The sequence below is a fragment of the Microcebus murinus genome, chromosome 11 (genome assembly GCF_040939455.1).
Source record: "Microcebus murinus isolate Inina chromosome 11, M.murinus_Inina_mat1.0, whole genome shotgun sequence".
NCBI classification, from domain to species: Eukaryota; Metazoa; Chordata; class Mammalia; order Primates; family Cheirogaleidae; genus Microcebus; species Microcebus murinus.
The window spans coordinates 73,321,738-73,349,281 of NC_134114.1; the positions used below are offsets into that span (position 1 = coordinate 73,321,738).

The window sequence follows — 27,544 nt, forward strand, 5'->3', positions numbered from 1 at the left end:
CAACGGCAAAAAGTTTCATAATGCTAACCAATTTATAGGGCATAGCATTTCTGGAATAGACACCAAAAAAAAAAAAAAATGAAAGTCATATAGCTGATATGAGTCATTGCTTTAGATACTGGAGATACAGCAGTGAACGAAATAAAAGTACCTGTTCTAATAGAACTTATATCCTAGTGGGGCGACAGTCAATGGGAAATGAACAAAATATGTAAGATCGAGTAGTGGTAATTGACAAAAGAAAAAAGCGAGATAAGGGATTTAAAAATGATGGGGGCGAGCTACTAATTTGGAGACTTAAGATGACATTTGAACTGAGACTTGAAATGAGGAAATGAGCTTTGTGCAAATAGGAAATAAACATTCTTAAGAGAGGAAACAGCACAAAAACCAAGAAGTATTCTTTCTCTTTTTACCAAGTTACTTGAAAACAAGTATATTCTTTTGTGTATTCTAAAATCAGTGGAAGCATTAATAGCATGAATGAAAGAAAACAAACAAAAAACCCAGAAATAGCTAAGAGGACAGTGCCTTATGCAGAAAGCTAGGTATTTATCAAAGATAAATGGTTTTTAAAATTTTTGATGTTATTGGTATAAAAGGGTGGAATTTGGTTTTACATATATTAAGATTAGATATCTATTAACTATCTAAGTATAGATGAGTTCAGAGGAGTGGCTGAAGTTGGAGATATTCAGCACAGAAAGATGAAACAGTAAAGCTGTTGAGAGGACAGAAATCAAAAGTCATTATCGATAGCAATACCACAGAAATTCCAGAAAGAATTGACCAGGAGGCAACACCTGAGCAAAGAAAATAAAGCAAAGATTTGAAAAGTAAACAGAGAAAAAAACAATTCATGGCAGTTCAGTTCCACAGCTCATTCTACATATTGGAAACCTAATAGTCTATAATAATGAAATTATAATATAATCCACATTTTCAAACTACGTATATCAATATTCTTACCTCATAGAATCATTAAATTTGAGACTGTTCATACCTCTTCAGTTTAATATTTAGATCAAGATTCAACTGTGGAGTGGAATATAAAATTAAAAGTATCTCATTCATTTGGGAGATTGAGCTACGAATTTGTTCCCCATTAAGGTTGGAGAGATTATATATACATATAAATGTGTGTGTATATATACATACATACATATATATATATTTTTTTAAGCTAAAGAGCAAGGTGGCCAGTGGCCTTTCAGGGTAGAAAATCCTCACATGAAATCCCACTGGAGAATCGGTATAGGTACTTAGAAAAACCTAAAAAAAATATTTTAAATCCTACTTTCCCAAGTAATCTTTTTTTTTTTTTTTGAGACAAAGTCTCACTCTGCTGCCCAGGCTACAGTGCTGTGGCGTCAGCCTAACTCACAGCAACCTCAAACTCATGGGCTCAAATAATCCCATTGCCTCAGTCTCCCGAGTAGCTGGGACTACAGGCATGTGCCACTATGCCCGGCTAATTTTTCTATGTATTTTCTAGTTGTCCAGCTAATTTTTGTTTTAGTAGAGACAGGGTCTCGCTCTTGCTCAGGCTGGTCTCGAACTCCTGAGCTCAAAGGATCCACCTGCCTCGGCCTCCCAGAGTGCTAGGATGATAGCCATGAGCCACTGCACCCAATCTCACCTTAGCTCTGAATCTTACAGAGCTAAGATTTCCTATCCCTAGATCTTTCTTTACTAAGAATTCAAAAATTTCCCATAATGAAATCAACCTATCAGATCCTAATTTTTTTTTTAATCAAAGATTAACAAAGTGTTCTACAAATCCAATCACTAGTCATTGATAGCAGAAAATATAATTTCAACTGAATGTTTTCTTCCAAATTATAATTGGATGGCTTGGGAATATTAACAGATTTTGACACCATCTCAGATGTTTTAAGTTGTGGCTCTACTGACTAGTTACCTATTCCGTAACACTCTCCATCCATCACAAATCTTGTATACATTCCTGCAATATATGTGATAGTTTTATTTGTTTTTAGGTCTTGAATTTAAATGTCTGAGGCATTTATATATCAATTCAGAAATATTTAAAAATATTTTTGCATTATTTGCTAAGTAATGAACTACTCAAAATTTTAACAACCCACACTTACCAATTATGTTTCAGATGAAGCTGGAAAAGTCTTAATCATTTTCTAGTCAGAAACAGTAATGTGATACAGAGATAAAAATCATGTCATTTACCCCTAGTGCATATTCTTGATAACTCTCATGAAAATGAACATAACCTGTGTAAATCAGCACATAACCTACTCAATCCTTTCATAACTACGATTACAAAAACAAATTATCATATATGTAATCTACATTATATAAAATTATAAAGGTTCTCACTTTATTGTCACTCATTCTGAAATTAATGAACAAAAAAAGTCCAGTTTTCCAGTCTGAAAACTAATTGATAACATATCCTAAACAAAGACTATTTCCTTTAGAAGCAAACAGGCCATTGCTTTTAGTAAGAATCATTTATTGGATATTATTAAAGTGGAGGGTTAGTTGGTACAGTACTATGCATAATCTTTCATCCTTGAAAAATTAAACATAACTGAATAAAAATAGCAAAGTGGAATGAGCATGTAAAAGACAAAAAATAAGCATATTTTATAGAGAATCTTCCCTGTTGTATCTATGTACTTAATGTCCTTCACCATTGTCTTAAAACTTTCCTGGCTTGTTCATTTTCTACATAATTGCTGACTTCTTACAAATGATGAAATACTTTCCATCAATTAATAAATATTACAGTTTTAGATTTTTCATTCAACTCAGCTGATTAGTTGACTGAAATGTTTGACTAAATGTAGCACTGTTAAAAATGTTAGCGCCCCCATTCCCATGTGTCAAAAAACGCAGTACCGTTCTATGAAATTTACACAATAGGATATAATGCAAATGTCCCAGCTACAAAGTGATGAATTAAAAAATGTCAGTTCTGATCCATTTACTGTGTTAATATTATGATTTTATCTCATATGCCAGGAAAGAAAGAGATCATAATTCTTCAGGGTAACTGTATCTAAAGGAGAAATTACTGCTTTAAAGAAAAAAAGAAAGAAAAGCTTTATTTTGCACACATAGTATATATGTTAGACCTAACTGGATAAAATGAAAATATTATAAAAAAATACATCTACAAATTTCTATAGATTGCTCCCACTGCTAATCAACAGGAACATGTATAGGAATATTATAGCAATATATCCAATATATTTATGGTTTGTCAAAGTTAAGATTCAAATTTGTTATATCATGGCATACCTTCACGTATGCCACATAATTTAAAAATTCTCACCGCATATAACAAAATAAAAATCTGTGAATAAATATAAGGCATCGTAAAAGAATATCTGCAGGAAGGCAAGAGTCCACCAAAAATTTCTATGTCCTAAATTTTATTTTATAGAAAGATTCATATAGTCTTCAAAATAGATTTAGTTGCAGTGCTACAAATTACCAATATTCAACTTCTTACCAAAATATCCTTTTTCTGGGAGCGATATGCTACTTAAAAAAAAAAGTTAAAAAAAAAAGTTAAGTGCTTGAGGGAATAAGAATGCAGCAGAAAATTACAGGAGCCCACGTCCTTTTTCTTAAATTTAATTTGTCATATATAAGGTTTTTATATACAATCAGTGTGCATTGTAACAGTTTATATTAAAAGTCAATCAAGTTTATCTAAAATGTTAACCTGGCTGCATAGCACATTTGACATTATTGCCCATATGAAAAGGGAAAACAAATGGATATACAATAACTTTTGGCCGTTTCGGATCTGAAAGTGTTCATACACCTACCCCTTTAAACCAAATGCATCTGAAAAATGTTTCCAGAGCATGCAGTTTAGATTTTACATATTATCTCATCATTTAAAAAAACTACAAACACAATATTGACTAAAAAAGAAAAAAAGGGGAAGAAATAACATGTATCTAATAAAATAGTCAATATAAAAAGAGGACTAATGGAATTAAGTGGCCCCTTTCCCCATTTTTACATTCTAAACAATGATTCCATCAAGACAAATCATTAAAAAGTGTTATTACACTGATTTTTTTTTTTTTTAATAAGAATGCCTGAGTTGGTAGGGAAAGGAACAGTCAAAAAAAGCCTGAGAAGGGGAAGGAAGTAAGGAAAGTTCATTTAATCCATTTACAATAATTTACAGCCATTTTTTTCTTTTGTAAAAAGGCATAATAATAGATCACAAACAGGAAATTCCTGGCTATTTTACAGATATAAGTACAGAATTTAAATATTCAAGCTTGTGATGAAAAGCGGCAAGGTGGTCGCAGTGTACAATGTAAACAAGTAGCTTTGGAAAGTGAACAAAGTCCTTGAGTGTTTTTCTTTATTAAGAAAGAACTCTCTTTCATTCCTTCCTGAAACATGATCACAGGTCAGAGTAAAGTTCATATATAAACATAATTTAAATGGAGGTCAGTCTAAAATTACTGACTTAAAAAACAGTTTTATCCAGCCTATATGGGAGGGCAGTGTTGAGGTCCCTGTAATAGTAAACATTTTCCATTTCTTTAAAAAAGAAAAAAAAAAAAGTACTACAATATTTGTAGTACAGTGCAGCATAATCCTTAAATATAAAAATATTTTCTCTTCTGTTGGGATAATAGACCTTGCATCCTGGAAAGAAGTAACAATACTGCTACTGATAGAAGATCTGTTTATATCTTTCAAGTCATGTAAGGCAATTACTGTGTTGGTTTATGATATATGGCTAAAAGAAAAGTCCAGAAAGACAAAGTATCAGTTTTTGTTATGTTTTCCGACTACTCCAGGTATGCTCAGGTGTACTTTTGTGTTCAACTGAATGTTCAAATGGAGATCTGGAGCCATAAGGAGACCTCTGATCTAGTGGTGACCTAGGGCCACTACTGGAAGCTCTGTGGTCCATTTGCCAATCTGAGTGATACCTATAATCCCTGGAAGATTTATGGTGTGTATATTCAGAACTTGACCGATGGTCTGAATGTAACCGATGATCTGAATGAGAACGATGATCAGAATGAGATCTATCTTTTAAACTTCCTTCCAAATTTGACCTGTGATCTCTACTCCTGTGATCATCCAATTTTCTGTGTTTTTCTCTGTCACTGTAATATCTAATAAAAGAGAAATTAAGAATATTACATTAATAATGCAAATTAAAATATTACCAAATAAAATCTTATTAAAAAGTAAAACAAAAGAAGTACTTTAAAACATATAATACTTTTAATTGTATACAAGTCCAGTGTTTCATTACAAACCTTCCCAAATTAACTTAAAAATCATAGGAAATCTCTCTTTGGAAAAACTATTTGATCCATAAAACTAAAATGAACCATACACAGTGCATCTCAGATAACGTCTAATTTCAAATGCCTATTTTAGAGAATTAGCTTTCTATTGTGTGCATCATTTATATTAATGCATCTTAATTGTCTGGAAGTTGAAATTAAGATAATTACAACTACCCAAAATACCCTTGTAATCAGAGCCTTTTACGAACTCTGAACAGGAAAAAATAAAAAATGCTAGAATACAGACTATGAAATAATCTCTAATGGAAAATTTCATTGGTGGGTGATGCCTATTAAAAGCTTCCTCAGGCTGGGCATGGTGGCTCACACCTGTAATCCTAGCACTCTGGAAGGCTGAGGCGGGTGGACTGCTCCAGGTCAGGAGTTCAAAACCAGCCTGAGCAAGAGCAGAACCTCATCTCTACTATAAATAGAAAGAAATTAATTGGCCAACTAATATATATAGAAAAAATTAGCTAGGCATGGTGGCACATGCCTGTAGTCCCAGTTATTTAGTATTCTGAGGCAGCAGGATTGCTTGAGCCCAGGAGTTTGAGGTTGCTGAGAGTTAGGCCAATGCCACAACACTCACTCTAGCCTGGGCAACAAAGCGAGATTCTGTCTCAAAAAAATAAAAAATAAAAACATAAAAGCTTCCTCAACTTAGACTAGTTATATATAATAAGGCTTGACACATAAATAAATCTGGTGATTTAATGAGAGGTAATTTCTAAAATGTTTGCCTTTCCAATACAATACACTGAACATAATGTGTTTTTTGTTGACTAAAGGTCCTTACTACAAACAACATAAATTATACTCTAAGTCTGTGAAATTATAAAAAATACTCCTTTATCAATAAAAGAATAAAAAGTATTCTGCTGTGGTTACTACATTGAGGCTGCCTACTGTTTAAAGGCTTCAAGAAACAATAATAAACAAGAAAACTTTCTGGTTTCAAGACTATCCCAGACTGCTGAGATTACATTTAACTTCAGTGAGGTATGCTCTTATAATTTACCTTTCCCCCTTGTTCTTTAAAATATGAAATGCAAAATTTCACCAACCAAATTTGAACCGTTATTCTATCAATCTTTTATTTTACTTCATTATAATATTTTGAAGACTACTTGAACTAGTCTCTAACATCAACAAAAATCAATTCTACAACTTATAACTATAGAACTCCTTCCACCAAATTTCTATCTCTCATTGCATATTTTGACCTTAATTTTATAATCCAAAAACCATTTTATAGAGAAATTCAGTTCTTACCATTAACAAAGAGTACTATATATTACTATCAAATTTTTTTGATTATATACCAACACCTTTATTTCACAAGCCTTGTTTTGAGTGAAGATTGAATTGGCTGATAGGTCTAATAGAGCAAACATTATCAAGAGGAGAAAGATATATATATAAATAAAATTTTTAAAGTGATTATCAAGTTTACCTTGTGTCTTGCTTGTGGTGATCCCAATCACGATGATCTTTACCATTACTAAAAGAAGAATAGGGTCGTTTCCTGGAATCACTCTTTTTGTAAGAATCTCCCTGATGTCGGTCTTTATGATGATCATGGTACTGAGATAAGTGTCTATCAGAGGAATAACTATCCCTGCTGCTATCATCATGATTTGTATTCTCTTTTAATCTTTCAACATCTGTCAAATTAAAAAGAAGTCCAACTTTTGTTAATGACTTTCAAAAAAATATGTGGCAAAACTAACTTTGCTGCTAGATAATAAAAACTCCTGTTTCAACTGCTAAAACAAAATCGGCTCCCAAATACAGGCAGTTAAAGCATTTAGAAACGGACTATAAAATAAGTGCTAAGGTTTAAAACTGGTCGCTTGATTCTGAAATGCGAAAAATCAGAACTGAAAAATATGGAGCCCATTCCATTCTCAGAAGACTACACTTTTGTGACTCTTATACAGAAAGAATGATTATTTCAAATGACATAAGAAGAATATATGTTCACTGTAACAATTATTCTATAATTTCTAGAAACTGGCCAAAGGTTGATTAATGGAAAGGAATAATAATAAGCTAAAATAGATTACTACTTGAAAGAATCGATTTTATAAAATAATATAGGTATGTTTTAGAATTACAGTATTTTCTCAATATAAAGGTACTTTTAAATAAAAACAACTCAAAAATCATTTTTGTAATTTGGACTATCTACAACAAAACCAAAAAATGGAAAACCATTTTTAAATTTACTTTCCAAAACAATTAGTTAGATTTACTTACCTGCATTTCTAATCACATGAGCATTCAAGTTGCTGTTCTGATCATTGTTTTGCTAGAATAAATGCACACATGTAAGAATCTTTTAACGTGACTTCAAATGCTCTTACAAAACAAGGGGTAAAGGAATCCTTAAAAGGAAAATCCTGATCCTGAACAGTCTTTCACATAAGAATGTACATATATATTCAGATCTCACATCAAATCTCACATTTTTCCACTAATGTTCTTTTTCTGCTCCAGGATCCAATTTGGAACCCCACATTACACTTCATTGTCATGTCTTTTTCTGTGACAGCTCCTTAGTCATATTTTGTAATCTTGGTACCCCTTGAAGAGTACCAGTTATTTTATAGAATATCCCTCTTTTGGGGTTTAATATTTTTCTCAGATTGAGGTGATGCATTTTTAGCAACAACTGCACAGAAGTGATGTGCCTTTCTCAGTACACTGTATCAGAAGGTTCATGATGTTGATATGTCTTACTACTAGTGACATTAACCTTATCAAATACTTAAGGTGGTGTCAGGCAAGTTTCTCCTTTATACAGTTATCATTTACCCTCTAATAAATATCTTAACAAAGATGTTAAACATCTCAGACTTTATCAATACCCTGTTTTCTTACCCACTAATTTTAGCTTCTTTCTGTGGATCTTTTTGGGAACAACTATTACTGTGGTACTCTAACGGATCTCTACTTTCCTCATTCTTTCATTTATTAACTGAATTTTTTGTCTCATGATTAAGGGGAAAAAATATGATGCACTAATTTACCTGAGATTCCTGCCGTTTTTTAATAGCATGCTTATATAATTTATGTAATTTTCTTGCATCAAACTCAGTAAACTTAGATACAAAAATCCACAGGTTTCTAGAAGAAAAAATGGCAAATCAGTCTGGAGAACATTTAACTTTCTCATGAAACCCCTCCCCTCCAGACAGAAACACACAAACACGGCCCTCTCTGGAACAAATTCTAAGAAGATTCATTCTCATGTATTTGTTAAAATTTCATATGTGACTAAGATGCTAATGAAAAAACTTTAAATTTTACTTCTCTTCCAAAGGCCTTCATTTTATAATCTTTGTAGTGAAAAGTAGTAATTGATCCTAATTTGAAATGCACCAAGGAGATGTAAAGTAACATATCAGGAACGAACTCAAAGATTCGTATTGTGATACAGATCATGTATATGAAAAACAAGTCTGTTAGTCTGAGTAGAAATACAGCATCAGATAATATGGATTAAACTTGTAAAGAATTGTCCTAAATAATACATTAAAAAGTATCATTTTATAATGGTAACATAATGGTCCCGAGAGTCACATGACTAGACGCTATAAACCAGGAACAGCATGGTACCTTTATTCCCATCCCAAGATATGAATTAGAAATTATTCATATTAATAGATTGTTGCCTATTTCACAATGTATATCAAATCATCAAATTTTACACCTTAAATATATTCAATTTTTAATTGTCAAATATACCTCAAACAAACAAAAAGAATACTGTTAGAGTAGTAGTACCCAAAAAACACAAATATACTGACTATAGGTATGATATTTACCTTGAAATAAATTTTAAAAGTTAGCAAGAAAAAAAAATTGAATGACATCTGACTGAAATCTACAGAACTGAGAAAATTCATCTAACTTTTATATGAATGTACAGACTATCTCTAATATATCTACATTCTATAGTTAACTCACAAGAGAATAAAGTAGGAAGTTAATAAACTGCCTTTTTGTTCACAGTTAAATTATTTTTAAAAATATATTTTCCCTTACAAAAATCTAGTCAGGAATTAGATTCTGGTCTTAATTATATCACCTACACAAGTGGCCCATCTTAAGCAAAGCACCAGAGAGCTGGGACTAGTGTCAGCACTTATAAAAACTTAAGTGTTGAGTGTGTCTTTCAAAAAATTCAGGTTCTAGGTGCTTCCTTTGTCATATTCCAGAGTCCTAGCCCTACAGAGCTTTTCACCTAAATCCATTTGTTTCTTCTGTGAAATGAAGACGTAATAACTATTCAAATTTCCCAAAAGTGGTGCTAGTAAAAGGATCAGTTAGAATGAGATATATTTGATATACAACTACAATACATATTCTATTATTTTGATCATTACTTTATTACAGTGATCTTTAAACAAAAAGTAGTGTTGCATTTCATTTGTTTTCAAGAAATTTGGTCCAAAAGATATACAGATATATAGAGAGAAACATCTATAAGCGATAAAAAAGCAGATAACTATGATTACTGTAAAAACGTGCTTGTCAGCTGTTCTATAATTATAGGTCACTTCTCTATCTTTAGCTCCTTCCTCTAAATGGGTCCTAGTTGAGTTTAAAGAGAAAGAGAACAGAAAGAGAATTTTCTTTTAACTTCACTGTAATCATTATCACTTCTCCAGAAATGTATTATACTTTTTTTTTGATATGTAGATTCACTGCATTGAGCAAAGTCGTCAAGAGGCTAATACACTGATACCAGGGACTGATGTATGCTCATTTAATTTTCTTCCTAATTTACCTAGTAGTTTGGCTTAACAGTTAACAGTTATTTGGATCTGGTAATAATTTAAGTGAGGCGATTTGTAAAGTAATATAGCAGCTCAAATTTACCATTTTAAGATCAACCATGTTGCTGCTGCTTCTAAAGTAAAGGGGAAAACAGAAGCTTGCATTTTTACACTGCTTGCGAATGCTAATTTTTATAACTTTATACACATATCCAGAAGATAAACTGTTAAATTTATATAACAGTAAATTTTGTGAGCCAATCTATTTCTAAAGATATTACTGAAAGTAATTTGGTGAGCTGCAAAGACTTTTTAAGATAAAATGCAAACTGAATTTTAATGAAATAGCTTTCACTATTTCTTATTGCACCTGTAGCATAATTAATCACTCATGAGTAAAAAGCTTTAAAGTTAAAGGAATAAAAACAATCATCCTCAGGTTACCTTTCGAAACATTATTTTGTTAACCAAATTTCAGAAGTAGAAAAATAAACTGAAACATAAAAGACAGATAATTACATAAATTTTTATAGATTAAACACTTCCCAGAAAGCATTATCACTTACTTTCTCCACTGCTTAATTTGTTCAGGATTTGTATATTCTTTCAGACATTCTGTGATATGGTCTCCAATTTTTATTAAACATTGTCTAGTATGTTCTAGTTGTTCTCTTTCTGAAAGGCCTTTCTCAGGCCTATCAAGTTGTTTCAAAGCTGCTTTGACAGGCCTCATTCTTTCTTTACACTTAAAAAAAAAAGAAAAATAACATTTAATAAAACACTGAATTCAGCAAGATCTACCTACCTCTTTCAATGATATTTATATGAGTATAGCATTGCCTGATAGGAAAATAAGCAATTAAATCTCACTCACACTGCATTCTTCCTCCTTTAGATTTTTTTCAGGAAAGCAAGGCTTTTCACTATCATTTAAAATTAGTCTTTGTGTAAGTAAAAGCTTTGAATTTTAGGTAGCATCTACATAAATGGTTACTTTTAATAATGTAGCATATATCCTTCCAGGCAGTCTTAAATATACAATATTAAAAGAACAAAATATTTGAGAGTATGATTTAATACCCTATTATCTACTATAATAGAGTAAAATGTAAAAAAAAACAAAAAAAACTTTGTATTATAAAATATACTAGGCAAAGCTATTAAAATCAATATAATTAGATGTATAAATTGTATATTCTTCCAAACCATTGGGTCAAAACAAAATGGCTAATAACAACTTTTGCTACTTTTGAATGCATTCATGCATTTATATTAATTTATACATAATAAATATATAAATAAAATAGGTTTAGGAATTGAAAAGTTTAAAATCTTAAAGCTAGAGGAAAAAAGTCCACTCTAAGTATTACTTAAGTCCCTCTCCTGAAAATCTTTATTAAAAAGTTTTTCCAACTTGATTCTAAATTTAATAAGACAACTTTCAAAATTTAAATCTATTGCTTTTATCAATCTAAATTGCAGTAATATCAAATTCAAATACGTTTCTTAATTAAAAGCTCTAAGTGATAATATTATAATTTAATCATTATTTTAATTAATACTAATGATCAGAAAAGTCTATAACTTACAATGCTGAATGTCTTCTGATCCAACTCTTCAGATTCTTCAGATATGGGAACTGGTTCACTACTTGCAGTGATATGAACTGGAGCATCTGACATTAAAGACTTCTTAGATCTTTCCTTACTATCAGACTTGGATTCACTCAACTGAAGAAAAATAAAACAAAACAAAAACCCAACAACAAACAAAGGCAAAATGATTAACACTTCTAGAAAACAATTACTATCTAATTTTATTCTGTAAGTGCTTATTCTCATTGAGTATTCTTATCTATTTGAATTTGCTTTTTTCCCCCAATTTTATTTGGGAAAACCAAAAATACAGAAATAAAGCTACTCTATAATGTTACCCTCTAGATATGGCACTTAAAAAAGTGTTCAAACCTATTTTTTCTCCTCTACTACATACCCACATAAACTTTTTAAAGAACTCAGTTACTGAGACTAATATGGGCTGATATGCTATTTAGTCTCCTAAAATGTAAATATGCTGTTTTAGTTTCTAAATTTTACATTATGATTTGCATACCTTTTCTTCCTTTATGTCTTTTTCTTTCTGCATAGCTTCTTTTACTTTGTTTTCTCTTTTGTCTTTAAAATCCTTTTCCTTTATATCTTTCTTATCCTCTTTTTCTTTTATCTCCCTTTTAAGTTCTTTTTTATTCTCCTTTTCTTTTGCTTCCCTCTTTTCTTCTGGTTCCTTCTTTATACAAACATCTGGCTCAGGTTTTTCTTCACTGTCTCTTTCTGATTTAAATTTTTTATTTGGATGTTTCACAGAAGTGATTTCATCCTGGAAAGTGCAAGTATGGCCAATGTATTACTAACCAAATTTTGACAAACTAATTTTTCTTCACATGTCTATAGATTGCATGTATGTGGATTCTGAAAGTGATAACCCAGAATCTCCCTAATTAATGATACATGCAATGTTTACCTTCCTATACACTAAGGTAAGGCAGTCCCATTCAAATTCATAATAAAATTCAAGGAGACAGAGGCTCATTTAATTGGCAAATGTTTGAAAAGGAAGGACCTTTGATCTATGCCTCTAGTGATATATAGTACTAGTGGATAGGCAGAATTCTACTCTATAAATTAGACTGTTATCAACCATTAAGAAAAAAAAAAAAAAAAAAACTTCAGTACCTGAAAGTAAAATTTCAGGCCTTAGTTTAAATATAATGTACATAAAACATGCCATGTTCCCTTTCCATAGAAAAGGTTGTTAGTCTAAAATACATTTTTACCTTATCATCATCTTCATCAGACTTATCTGAAGGCAGAGAAGAATCACTCTTTATTTCTTCTTTTATTTTTATAGACTTCATTGCTTTATTCTTCTTAGCTCTTGCTTTTCTCCTCTTTGAACCTCCCTTAAAATAATTATTTTTATTTTAATCAAGTCCATAGATTTCACTTTTTAAAACTTCATAAATATTAAATTTAACAAAACACATTTTCTCACTCAATCCGTATTCTTTTAATAAGCTGCACCAATCTTAAAAAGTCAACAAAGGTGACATGACAAACTAGAAATGGATTTTTCAACCTCTTAGATTAGTATCACCTTCAACTAAATTCAATGGTACCAGAAATAACATTAGAAATTATTTTTAATGGTACATAGGTGGTCATTAACATTGTGGTCATAGGTAAGCTTTTTTTTTCGTTTTGGGATAGGGTCTCACTCTGTCACCTAGGCTGGAGTGCAGTGGTATCACCATAGTTCATTACAGCCTCAAACTCCTGGGCTCAAGTGACCCTCCTGCCTCAGCCTCCCAAATAGCTGGCACTACAAGCATATGCCACCACACTGGGCTAATTTTTTTTTTTTTTTTAAGAGACAGATCTCACTCTTGCTCAGGGAGATCTCGAACTCCTGATCTCAAATAATCCTCCAGGCTTAGCCTTCCAAAGCGTTAGAATTACAGGCATAAGCCACCTTGCCCAACCCCAACCCATAGACAAACTTTTAAAAGTTGAGCATCACCAGGAAACAGAGGCGAAAAAAACAACAACAAAAAAGTTGCTTTATGTTTCCAATGACTTCCCTTTTTATGTTTTTCATCTTACTTTTTTAAGTCCCCTCATAAATAAGCTCATGACTTTTGATACAGTTCTTTAAGCTCCACATAAAATGCCTCTAAATAAAACAGTAATGCAGGTTTGACCTGTCAACAGGTATTCTAAATGAGTCTTTACTCTCTTTCTCCAAAAATCAGAAAAAACAGGCTCCCACTTCTAAAAGATATAATGCACCAGTTTTAGACAATTTATGCTGAAATAATTTAGGGTAAAATCTGAATATGGTAACATATTCAAATAAACTACTAAATTATAGAAAAATACACTTATATAAGTTCATATTGACTACAGATGTTTAGGATAGTCCAGTAAAATAGATATATCTTACTAAAAAGTAAACTGCTCTTAAGTATTTAAATTTTAACTTACTGCACCAGAAAGTCTCTGAGCTTCTTTTCTTGCAAGATCTTTACTAAGTAATTTGATGAGGTAGTCTGCACGCGTCTGCAACTGTTTTGCTTGTGGCTTTTTATCAGGATCGTCTGGAAGAATCTGAAAAGGCAATTTATTTTTTCAGATTGTCTTTAATAAATGACATGAGAAATGTATTGGACAAAAAATGCTTAATCATTTCTCAAAATATAATTCACTAACAAGTTATAATTCTTAATATTTGAAGACATAAACAACTCAATGAAAAATGAATAAGCCAGAGTTAAAGATTTAATTATCCTGGAAATGAATTCTAAATAAATATATCTCAAAAATCCCTCATGTTATTTCTTTTCAAAATAAAATTAGAAAATATGAGGTTACAAATTTCTTTGAAATATACGAAATTGCATCCAGTGTTACTAAACATGACATTATCCTTAAATTCCTTTCCTCTCTCAATAGCTATAATACATACAAAAATTCCTAGAATAAAAGGATCATCCTTCTAGAAGAGAACCCAAAGCACACACTGTGAAGAAACTTACTGTGAGGAATCTAAACTATTTCAATTATTTTCTTCACAGTAACAAATGACAAGCACCAATATCTAGAGGTTTCCATTTGTCAGTGAAAAGGTACAAGTAAAAAATACAAACAATAAAGAAATTCTAGTGTTTTCCATTTTAGGCAAAGCAGATAATCAAAAATACTAAACTCTGATATTTTTTTAAAAATCATAAAAGATATTAAGAATTCTTTTTTATCCTTACTTAAATAATAAAGTTAATCATGAATAGGAACAAACATACAGTTACATAGAAAAAATAAGACCTAGTGTTTGACAGATCAAAGAGGGTAACTACAGTTAACAATAATCTATCATACATTTCAAAATAGCTGGAAGAGAATAATTCAAATATTCCTAGTGTGAAGAAAAGATAAATATTTGAGGTGAAGGATATTGCAATTACTCTGATTTGATCTTTACACAGTATATGAATGTATCAAATTATCACATGTACCTAAAAATATGTACATCTATTATGTATCAATAAAAAATATTTTTAGAAAGTTAATGACGGAATGAAAGATTTACTTGTAACCTAATAATCTGAAGAAAAATACAATTAATGCCTTAATATTAATAACATGATTTCAGAGGTAAAGCAAAATCTCAGGTATCATTTAAATTCAATCCTTTCATGAAAAGCAGCTTGTCAAAATGCTGCTGAAAATGAAAAGCCAAAGTCACACAACTATCATGTTTCCCCCAAAATAAGACAGGGTCTTAAATTTACTTTTCCTCAAGAAGACACCGTAGGGCTTATTTTCAGAGGATGTGTCATTTGCCCCTCAAAGCCTCAGCTTGCAGCGCACACAGGATGACCAGAACCTGACAAGGGGGAGCCGACCTTGTTGGTGGGGCTGCCCGCACCTTTCTAGTCACCTCTGGGATAGTAGCTGTCACGATGGGGCAAATGAGAAGGGCTGCTTGTCTTCTTGACCGCTCTGTGACAAACTGCATGGGTTGTGCAGATATGCTGCATAGCCATGCCATCACTAGGTCTTATTTTCAGGGTAGGGCTTCTGTTGCGGAAATGCTTAGAAATCCTGCTAAGGTTTATTTTATGGGTAGGTCTTATTTTCAGGGAATCACAGTAGCTAGTGCCTTGGTTTCCTGATTACCAGTTAATTTCCAACATAATTTGAAAGTAAAAATTAGAATAAATTAAATTCAACATTAATGGTCAACAGAATAAAAAAATAGATAAATACCTTGTGTGTTAGGCTGAGGTCAGGATCCATTTTAATCATTTCCCAGCTTCCATATCCATATTCATAGATACCAATTAACAAATTGGAATCATCTTCTTTGCCCCAGTCTATATCAAAATGAGCTGCCTTCGTATGACATGGGATAGTATACCTAGCATTAAAGTTAATAATTGCTGTCAAGTTTATAAAATGTCTTATTAAAAATTTTTGAATAACATTGAGTCATTAGAACTTCAAAAATCTATACTTTTAAAATTTTTGTTCGAAACCAGCCAATAACACCATAAAAATTTTACAATGGAAAAAGCAAGTAACTCACTGCTTTCTTTCTTCTGGATCTGAAGGAATGGATTTGTGCAAAGGTATTAATTCTTCTTCATGGGCAATGACTAGCTTGGCATTCACTTGTACTCCTGATATTCGGAATGTTGGACCCTTTACTTTTCCAAGTCTACCACCTTAATTTTTTAAAAAAGAATACAACTGAAGTATAAAATGTAATTATACAAAACACAAAGCAACATGTGCTATCATTTATATTAATTAGTATTCCTTATTTATATTATTAAAGAGGGAATTGCTGGCGTATCTTAAATTTCACTACATATATACTAGTGATTATAATCTAGCATATGTGGATTTTCACAAAAAGTATTTCATATAACTTCTTTATCAATTACATAAGATGGATCAATCTATTAATACTGTCAGTCTCTAAAGAAGAATTCTAGCATGATTTTTTTAGTACATCTGGTTATTTTTATTCAGGTAGATGAATAAAAAAATAAACAATGAAATAATTATGTCCCAAACCAATTTTAAACATACATATTTACAGTTTCTTTCCCCAATCATCTGTACTAAAAAAACAGTAACAATCAATAATTCCTGATGTTACATCCCAGCCAGAATATACTAGGGGCTGTTAAGGATAGATTCTACTGTCTTCAAAACTATAATTTTGTTCTCCATTTCCTATTACCCAGAATGGCCTTCCTTTGTTTTGTAAAGCATCTTTTGATTAATAGGTAATTTAAGATATAATACCTAACTCAATAAAAGCATATTTTGAAACTTTCATTTCTTTCTCTTTAAAACACTCTCAATTTGGCCAGGTGCGGTGGCTCACGCCTATAATCCTAGCACTCTGGGAGGCTGAGGCTGGCGGATCACTCAAGGTCAAGAGGTGGAAACCAGCCTGAGCAAGGGCGAGACCCTGTCTCTACTAACAATAGAAAGAAATTAATTGGCCAAATAAAAATATATAGAGAAAAAATTAGCCGGGCATGGTGGCACATGCCTGTAGTCCCAGCTACTCGGGAAGCTGAGGCAGAAGGATTATTTGAACCCAGGAGTTTGAGGTTGCTGTGAGCTAGGCTGAAGCCACAGCACTCACTCTAGCCTGGGTAACAAAGTGAGAACTCTGTCTAAAAATAAATAAATAAATAAAACACTCTCATTTTAACATTACCTGTTCGTTCTGTTCCTGAAGAACTATCTTTTAAAGCTTTAATACAACCATTATGTACCAATTCTCCTAGTCGTCTAAGGTCTGTTTCTGACTTATCAACTAATTCAGCATCTCGAGCAATTGCATCTAATCTGTAACAAAATAATACATTTTTCAGGTAAGTATGTTAAAGTGGTGCCATTTAAGATAAACTAAGTTTCACTCTATTTCAAGATCTAAATGTCACTCTAGTATATGCCCTATAAATTCTACTTCATGTAAGTAGCACAGAACTTATAAAAACTAGGACAATCTGGCAAGGAAACAATTCATTTATATATTCAAGGATAATAATAAATTTAACCAATTCATTATAGAGTAAAAGAAAGTTTATGTATCAACTCTGTAAAAGCTTTTCACAATTGATCAAATTTTAAGAATTTCAAAAGACAGTTATAAGGCTTTATGATAATGTAAACAAAAAGGGTAAGAGTAAAGTCCTACAATTTATTACAACACACCGGAGATACTATAAATAATGATTAATGTTCAAGACATTTTTCATCTAAAATAATTATATAAGGATTTCATCATATTTTAAGTCATCTTCAAATAAAACAGAAAATATGTGTATATTTTTAGAGAAAACATAGAACTAATGAATCCTTGCCACTCCATATTTAGACAGTAGACCATAATATTATTCAAATCACCATCATTAAGATTAACCAATAACTTCAAAAAATTATCTTTGTAATTTGAATTTTAATGTTTGTATAAGAGAATATAATTAGGAAAAATTAAGAAAATTTCCCTAGTAGGAAACACAGAACTGGTCAGAAAGCTAGGTTAGCAACTCAGCACCCCTATGGATAAATCTGCTCCAGCTACTTTATAAGCTGTTGGTGAAAAATGAAATAAAGACTGTGAAAAGCACCTTATGGCCATAAAATGCAATTTAAACATTTATAGGCAACTTCATTATAGATAAAATTTTAGAGACTGGAAAGAATTAAGGATAATATAAAAACATTTTTTAAAAAATCAATCTGATATTTGCTTGCTACAGATTAATTTTGTAAGTGCCTATTAAAAGCAAATTTAACAAAGTAGCTAAAGCTGAATGTTAGTACAAATAAATAAAGCCAACACAATATAACACATTCCATAATTCAATGACAAATATATTTACCTTTCTAGAGGGCCACCAAATTTCTTATAGCTCTTGATAAACCTACCAGAAAATAATTGTTTGGTTTAAATGTGTGCTTCACTACCCATTAAAAAATAAATATACAATGTATAAAGAAAAAAGAAAATACTTGTTAGTGCAAAAATTAATTAAAGGCATTGCTGTTACAACAAGAATGAATAAACTATACTATAAACAAAAATATTAAAACATTAAGAAATATCAAGTCAAGATATAATTTAACACTCAGGATGATGTTTAGGTATCAGTATAAATAAAACAATAGAAGCTAAATTTAATTTTAGAAATTACTTTATTATTTTCACAAGGCAAAAAAGAGGTTCAAAGCTACCTCAAGAAGTGTCTCCAGAACAATGATCAATTATATGACACCTCCTCACATTCTAAGTGCTGATAAAAGTTTACTGAATGGCTTTAATTCAGATGTATGGTATTAATTATACCAACTATGAAAAATAATTTTACTTTAAAAGGCTACTTAAGTGGTTGATGGATGAGGAAATTATCCAGGAAAAGTAGAAGATGAAATGCTTCTTCAACTAAAGACAGAAAGTCCAGTGGTCATAAAAGTACCCTTATAAAAGCTAATAATGTATTTAGTTTTCTGGTAGAAAGAATGAGGAAGAACGTTATCAGTGAGGTCTATGATTTAAAAGAAAAGAGTTACAATGGATTGAAAGAAACAACAAACACAAAATACAAAAATGTACAATGTTTTTGTAAATTTCACATACAAAACTATTACAAAAACAAAAGCAAGCTGTTATTCCCGTTTCCCTTGAAGAAATAGTTATATATAAACATATTTTGAACAGAAGCTATAATTTATCCTGCATGGTCACCATTACCTCACCTCAATTCCTACTTGGACATATCAGAAATGCCTTTAACATGGTTACTTTCAAAAAAGAAAACACCTCAGTGTTAAGAAACTAGAAAAACACAGAACTAAACTATTACCACACAAAAAAATGTTGGAAGTCATAAATGCATTGAGAATTTTTAATTAAAAAACCTAATATTAGGTGTCAAAGTTGTTTTTTTCAGAGTTATAATGAATACCCAAAACCAGAACCACCTAATTCCTACTCAAATCATGTATTTACCTTCTCTAAAACTCCACATTAATTTTTGAAAATTACAGGATTTTTACACTTTAGTTTCACCCTCTAATTAAACCATGTTGAAGCAAAATGGTTTTATATTTTCTTACCGCCTAATTTCTGCATCACTAAATCCTTTAATATTCTCCCGAGGGATGGTCCGTGGTCTTCCCCGTTTCTTTGGCCTTTTCCTTTCTGAGATCGAATCACTATCAGATCCAGAATATCTCCTACTTCTACTGCGCCTCCCTTCACTTCCATTGAAACTAATCTGGAATTTGAAAACAAAAATTTACCCAAGCTTAGTGTAAAAAAAAAAAAAAAAAAAAAGGCATTTCTCTTAACAGCAAGGAAAAACAGTATAAAAGACTGTCAGAATTTTCAAAATGTAATTCTACATATCAAAAATAATTCATAAACAAAATTAAAAGGCAAACATATATATTAATGAAAAAGGTTTACTAATAGTCTTAATAATTAAAGCACTCCTATATAAAGCAAGAAAATAACCACTGTCACTTTGCAAAAATGAGAAAAATTATTAACAAGCAATTCATCAAATGACAAATACAAAATTGTACTACCTCTTTGGTAATTTTTTAAATGCAAACTAAACTAACAATGACATACAATGTTTAAAAATCTATCGACTTGCCCAGCACAAAATAAGTAATAGCCAACTGAAAGAGAAAAAAAAAAGTAATAGCCAATATTAGTAATGATGATACACAAAAATGGACACTGATACACATCTCTGGTTGGTATTTTGACTTAAGGGTAATTTGGCAATATTACATCAAAAGCCTTAAAAATTATCATTGTACTGACCCAGCAATATCACTTCTAGGCATTTTTCCAAAGAAGATTAGAAATGTGAAGGAACACTTATAAAATCATTTGCATCACGGAAGAAAATGTAAATAATCTAAATACTCATCAAAAAGAGTCTAGTCAAATAATCTACACAATGGAATAGTGAGAAGCCATTAAAAATTGTTTTATACAATAATTAACATTCATGATATACTGCAAGGGGAAGAAAACAAGTTCCAAATTAATATGACTCCAGTGTAATTTGGCAAATGATATGCATTTAAAATTTTGGAATGACATATACTGCAATACCATTATTACTAGTCCTATTTCTGGGTGGACAGATTGATTACTTGGTCTTTCTTCTTAATATTCACTTATTGCTATCCTAACTAGGCTGATTAGATGTTTGAAATAAAAAATGTCAGTTGAACCCACATAAAAACCTATTTGTAACATCCATTAGTTTTAATGGGATTCATCAAAACATATATTCTGTACGTCTTTGGAGGTTTTCCAAAGCCTTGGTACATATTCTGAAACCCTGATACGCTGAAAGCTAACTGAAGTTAAGGATGGTATTTACAGCTCATTCTTTCTAACCTCTTCTTAGCCTTTCACAAGATGTAACTCTGTGCTCCCTCACACTATAAAAGGAAATCATTTTGGAGTTTGCAGAAATAAACACAAACAAGAAATGACATATATAGTCACTTTCAGGCAAAAAAACATTGGCTCCACTTCTGCCTGCTATGTAGAAAGCTGGTTGCTGCCCCTACCCTAACAAAAAATCTAATCTACAAAATCATAATTTTTCTAACATCAGAGAGCTAAAATCACAGTGCAATCTAGACATCTATAAGGAAAGATAAAAGCTTACAAGAAGAGATGGGACCTGAAGAACAGTGGTTCACCTGGAAGAGTACAGGTGGCAGAAATCAAGTACCATACAGGCAGGTAAGAGGAAGTCAGCTAAAACTTGCTTAAAGCTCACTGTAGGCTAAGGAGAGACCATAGGACCCTGGGAACTGAAGACCTGGAGAGAATGTGCACCCACTCCCAGGTGATCTCCATAAACCTCCACCAAGTGTTCGTGAAAAAGACTAAAAGCATGGCAGGAGACTGGAGAAAGGGAACAGTCAACTTTGTGGGGATGCAGGAAGCCTTGCCAGACCCTTCTCACCTGCTGAACTGAGGGTATAGGAGAAGACCTAATGTGGTTGTAGGAAAAGAAAAACCAAAAAAACTCAACGCTTGGGGGAATAGCAGCAGGACAGGGACTAGAGTGAGGCAAGTCCCTCACTTGCCTCAGGCACAAAATATAAGGAGGCACCCAAAAACTCAGTAATCAAGACAGATAATCTTATAATGCAACATTCTGAAAAATAAGTTAATGGGAAAAGAAATCTAATATTAAGAGGTTTTTTCCACTTTTGGCAAAGGATAAAATATAACAAGGCATGGCACTTTTACTATTATGTTATTTTAAAATTGGGTATCTGTGTTTGGGCCACAAAATAAACCTCAAGTAATTTTTAAAACTTCAAATTACACAAAGTATGAAAATCTCTCAAATATTTACAAATTTTAAAACACTTCTAAAAAAATCTGTGGGTCAAAGAGGAAGTCACAATGGAAATTATAAAATATTTTGAAATGAAGGCAAATAAAAACACAATAGATTTGCAAGATACAGAAAAAGCAGTGTTTAAAGAAAAATTTGTAGCATTAAATGACGATATTAGAAAAGATCTCAATTCCATATCTAAGCAAAAAAAGAGGAGCATATTATACCAAAAGCAAGAAGGAAGAAAATATAAAGAGTAGAATCTCATGAAATTGAAAAAATGAAAAATTAATGAAACCAAAACTTGATTCTTTGGGTAGGAGGCTGGTTCTTTGAAAAGATGAATAAAATTGATTAACCTCTATCTAGAATGATCAAAACAATTTTCAATATTAGGAATGAAAGAGGAGCATCATTAAATATCCTATAGACACTAAAAGGCTTAATAAGAGATATTATGAATAAATTCAACAATTTACATAAAATGGACAAATTTCTCAAAGAACAAACCTATCAAACTCACTCAAGAAGAAATAGATATCCTGAATAGTTCTATATCCATAAAACAAATTGAAGTTAAAAATCTTCCAACAAAGAAAACTCCAGGCCCAGATGGTTTCCCTGACAAATACTCCCATTTAATGAAGAAATAATCCCAACTCTACACAAATTATTTTTAAAAATAAAACAGAGGAAGACACATTTTTCAACTCATTTCATAAGACAAACACTATTAGATCAAAGACATTACAAGAAAAACTAATTATGGACCAATACTTCACACAAACAATAAAAAAATAAGTCCAGGGTAAATAGTCTTACATTATAGAAACATTTTTTAAATCACAGTTACCTGTTTTGCACAGTTTCTCATTCTTGGGAGCATATATATTTCTTCAAGTTCTTTCTGTCTCTCTTCTTCTTCTAATCGTCTTCTTTGATCTTCTGGAATGATTTCCTCCCAATTCTTTGAATTTCTTTCAGGTTCCAACTCAATGTCATCTTCATCCATATTTGAAAAGTTGGCAACCTGATAAATTCCAGAATTTTGATAGAAATACTATTATACGAAAAATGTATCCTTATTTTTTTTTTCCTTTTCTAGGGGGAAGGATGTAGCATGCTACAATGTCAATAAAACCTAAATATCCTTAGGATAATGAATATGACTATGGACAAAAACCAAATATGACTGCTAAACAATCTAGATTCGTTTCCTCATTAAGGTAAGGTAGATCAAACCAAGTGATTTCTAAGAATCCTCCTCCAGGAATGATTTCTCCTTTTCCCTACTGCTCAACAAAATTATTACCACAATAGAAATAGAGGCAGTTAACTGAAGAACAACAACAAAAAGTAATTTATACTATTAATATGCTAAATAATCTTCTGCAGGAATTCCCAGACCAGCCCATCAATAGTCCATCTAGCAAATGATACAGAACTTAATATTATTTTTATGATCATAAAAACTTATTAAAGAAAATGACAGTAACAGCATACTAACTTTTGTGAGGATTAAATAACACTTAACTCATTTAAGGTACTGTGCAGAGTGTGGTATATAGAAAGTACTCATTAGAGCTAACTACTAATATTAATACATTAAAACTTGTATATAACTAAATGAAGACAAGAAAACTATGCTTACCCTAATAAGGAATGAAGCTAAAAATACAGTGTTTATTCTGTTTGTTGTTTAAATATTAATATGATAGCCTTAAAGCCACCTGTGTATGAGTATTGACTCAACGGTGTAAAAATAATCTACATTTACTCAAGTTATCAGTTTTTAAAAATTACCAGTCAAATTAAAAACAAATAATGTAACTTTATAGGAAAAAAGAGTTAATTAGATCATGCCCAGAATGAGTACCGGTTTCAGAAACCTTCACCTCTCACAAGGATTACTGAAGTCTTCTAATCTATCACCCTGCTATAGTCTATCTTCCACAAAGTAGCCAAAGTGATTCATCAAAATTATAAAAGTTTTATTCACCTCTGTGTCCCTGTGTGTGGTATACTGCAGATGCTCCATAAATATTTGTTGAATGAAAAAATGACATGAATTGAATTAATCCTTAAAAATCTAAGTCATAGAAAATGAGGTACTTAACGTCTATATAGATCAAGCGTTTCTTTAACCTAAATAACTGGCACTCAACTTACACCAAGAGGTCAGCTGACTCATGCTTCCTTATGACTACTTGCAACCCTTCAGCCTTCACCAAACCAGAGATTTATAAATATTAATAAGTAGTAGCTTATTGCTGATTCTGTATGACTAATCTGAGTTTATTTGTGATAATTCTTAAATTAATCTAATGTTAAAACTATTTCAGTAAAAAATCAGCTAAAAGCTTTTTGTCATGGAAATCTAAATAAGAGGTCACATTTATTACTCAAGTATTTGAAAACATGCTATTTGCCAAGAACTACTTTCAATTTTTGTAATTATAAGGAAAAATTAAAAAGAAAAAAGAACTCTACCTTGAACTGGGAAAGCAATTCATCTCCTACAGTTAAAGGACCTGGTTCATTTTCATGAGTTTCAGCCCTCTTCAAGATTTCATCTATATCCATTTCCTATAGTTAGAAAAAATTAAATATACTTGAATCCTTCCCTTGCATCAATAGATGACACACATTTTGAGGTACGGTTTTTATTTTTACCTGGGGCTCTTGTTCTTCTCCTTCAGGTTCCTTAAATAGTTCCTCAGCACCAAACTTTAAAATGGCTGATAACTCTTCTTTATTGAAAGGAGTAGAACTAAAAACAGGAAAAACAAAAATATTTAACATTAACAATTAAAAAATTTACATAGCAATTTTATTAATAACTGACATGGTCACCTTTACAACAGTTATATGAAAAAGTTAGATGAGTGAAATATTAGTATACTTATTTTAAAACTAAGGAAAGATGTTAAAGAGATTTCCCTTAAAATTGTAAATCTATGGTGGTGAAACCAGGTACTGAATGTACGTCTTTTGACTAGAAATCAGACCAATGTCTTCGAAAATATAAAAATTACAATTCTAAATATATTGTTTCAATGATCTACTTATAATGATGTAACATTTCAGAAAAAGAATTTAGGATGACTCAAATTTTTCATAATAAAGTAACCACCTTGATGGGGCAGAACCTGTGTGTAGCACTGTCTTCCCAGTTGTATCCATTCTTTGAATCACAAGATGATCTAAAACCATCTTCTTTTTGGCCCTTTCAAGAATATCTTCTTCAACTGAACCCTTTGTAACTAGACGATAAATATTCACCTGTAAAAATATCCATGAAGAAACAAATTGCAGTAAAAAGGATTTGTTTTGCTGACATGAAGTGCCCAAATATTGGTACATAGACAGAAGCTCATCCTACATGAAGTTTTCACTAGTCAAAACAAAATGAAAATAAATATATATATAATAATATGTTTAAAGCTAAAGTTCTTCAATTTAAGGATCTATTTTGAGAGTATGTTCTTCCTTTTTACATTTTAGATTTTATTTGCTTATTTTTGTTTTTGCCAGATTCTTCAATTATAATAGTTTCATCACTCCATATAATACAAAACTCTATAAGAAGCCCTGTCATAAAACAAAGCTTTCCAAAATTGAAAAGAATTGATGTGCAGTATATCTTCCTAATTTCTTTAGGTTAGAGGTTCTCTATGAAACAGTACCACCAGTTAGGGGTATTTCTGTTACAACTGTGCCAGAGTTATACAGAAACTATGAAATGGGACTGCCTTCTTTTTTAGGTATACAGAGAATCTTGTAAGCACATGTGGACAAAATGTTAGGTTAACATAAAGGTAGCATTGTGTTATTCAAACTCTTTTTCAAAAGTTGAAATAAGCAAAAGAGACATTTTAAAGTTTATATTGAATGAAAAACATTGCATTCTATAGTTACAAAGAGAATATATGATCAAAACAGAGTACATGGTCCTAATTAGGTATAGTTATCTGAATTCAATTCTGTCAGACTCTCTACTCTAGGTGATTTTGGGGAACTGAGTTGTTAGTACCCTAACTATTAATACAGCAATGACTGTATTCCAGCAATCTTCCAATGATATTGGTTTATACTCTAAAGGATTTTTAAATCACTTCTGAACACTAATCATGAAAAAATAAAAAGATTCCAAAACACCAAAATAACAGAAATTAAAAATACCTGTTTTTTTTGTCCAATTCTATGAGCTCTAGCCTGTGCCTGAAGATCATTCTGTGGATTCCAATCAGAATCAAATATAACAACAGTGTCGGCAGAGGCTAAATTAATCCCTAGACCTCCAGCTCTTGTGGAAAGCAGAAAGCAGAAATCCTGTAAGAAATTGTCAATATGCAAAATTTTAATTCTTTTAACTGTGAATAATCAAAATAAAAATAATTTTACAATTGATTTTCTGAATTTAAAGAGTATTTTAGTAAACAGAAAGGCAATTTTTAAACCTGTCATATAAACCTGTAAGCAAAACCACTCAATAAGACTCCAAAATATAAATATACATGGTAATAACAAACACCAAATTTAATATAGTGTTTACTTCCAGTGAAACAGAAAAGCAATGAAATAGGAAAGAAATGAGGCTTCAACTATATCTATAAATTTTATTTCTTTAAGAAATAAAAGGAACACACAAAAAGAATTCCAAATGAAAGTGGGCTAATTTATTTTGAAGCAAATTAACTGTTCCATGCTAAAACAGTATTGATAAGAGTAAAATTCTTCAATTTTAACATAAAATACTGACTTAAAAATCTCATTTGCTGATCAAAATTGGCTAACACAAATAAGACTCTTTTTAAAAATTAAACTACAGATATGATTACTAAAAATATAATGTCTAAATAATATAATAATGTAATATAAAAACTAAAGCAAAATTATTTATAATTTTAAAAGCATTCATACCTCTGATCCCTCAGCATTAAAATGATCTAGTGCTTGTTTCCTCAGTTCCCCTTTTATTGATCCATCTAATCTCTAGAATAAAACATTAAAATATTACATATAACAGAATCAAAATGTTTAAAAAGCAATTAAAATCAATTACAAAACTAAGTATGAAAGCATGGCATGTCTTTTGCTAAGACCATATGAGTGGAAGGTCCTTATCAGGCAAGAAAACAAATGTCCAGGCATTCATTCTGTCTCTAGTCTGTGCTCCTAATCACTTAGACTGCTTTCCAGAAGAGTAAGCAAAGCATAGGCTATCATACTATTCTGCCTGAGACCCAATATAAGAGATATGTTAACAAGTACATATCTGTTTATAAACACCCAAAACAAGTGCCATGACATGATGTACTGTGTTATTCTCTCGTATTTTATAATCTATTTGACTTTTATAATGTTGGTGCAACCCACTAAACTGATTCTCAGATCCATTAAGAGATTATAACCCATATTTAAGAAAAAAAAAAAAAGTAAGTACAGTGTGGTTACTGGAACAGCAT

The 27,544-nt window shown here is 31.3% G+C and overlaps 1 protein-coding gene across 2 annotated transcripts in view; it reads right to left on the minus strand.

The window, feature by feature from the left end:
• Positions 1-3,059: 3,059 nt before the first annotated feature.
• CHD1 (chromodomain helicase DNA binding protein 1) overlaps positions 3,060-27,544 on the minus strand; it is a 70,674-nt gene continuing 46,189 nt past the window's right edge. The window contains exons 18-37 of one of the 2 annotated variants that reach the window (XM_012773624.3): positions 27,000-27,071; positions 26,259-26,408; positions 25,210-25,358; positions 24,750-24,846; positions 24,567-24,662; positions 22,930-23,106; positions 19,807-19,967; positions 18,573-18,614; positions 17,402-17,532; positions 16,250-16,388; positions 15,931-16,081; positions 14,149-14,271; positions 12,942-13,067; positions 12,221-12,484; positions 11,698-11,838; positions 10,675-10,853; positions 8,357-8,453; positions 7,584-7,635; positions 6,778-6,988; positions 3,060-5,141 (exon numbers count right to left, since the gene is read on the minus strand). In XM_012773624.3, coding sequence (XP_012629078.2) covers positions 4,796-5,141; positions 6,778-6,988; positions 7,584-7,635; positions 8,357-8,453; positions 10,675-10,853; positions 11,698-11,838; positions 12,221-12,484; positions 12,942-13,067; positions 14,149-14,271; positions 15,931-16,081; positions 16,250-16,388; positions 17,402-17,532; positions 18,573-18,614; positions 19,807-19,967; positions 22,930-23,106; positions 24,567-24,662; positions 24,750-24,846; positions 25,210-25,358; positions 26,259-26,408; positions 27,000-27,071 — 2,904 coding nt within the window. In that variant the 3' untranslated portion in view covers positions 3,060-4,795. The remainder of the gene's footprint in view (positions 5,142-6,777; positions 6,989-7,583; positions 7,636-8,356; positions 8,454-10,674; positions 10,854-11,697; positions 11,839-12,220; positions 12,485-12,941; positions 13,068-14,148; positions 14,272-15,930; positions 16,082-16,249; positions 16,389-17,401; positions 17,533-18,572; positions 18,615-19,806; positions 19,968-22,929; positions 23,107-24,566; positions 24,663-24,749; positions 24,847-25,209; positions 25,359-26,258; positions 26,409-26,999; positions 27,072-27,544) is intronic. The other variant, XM_012773640.2, reaches the window with a different exon arrangement.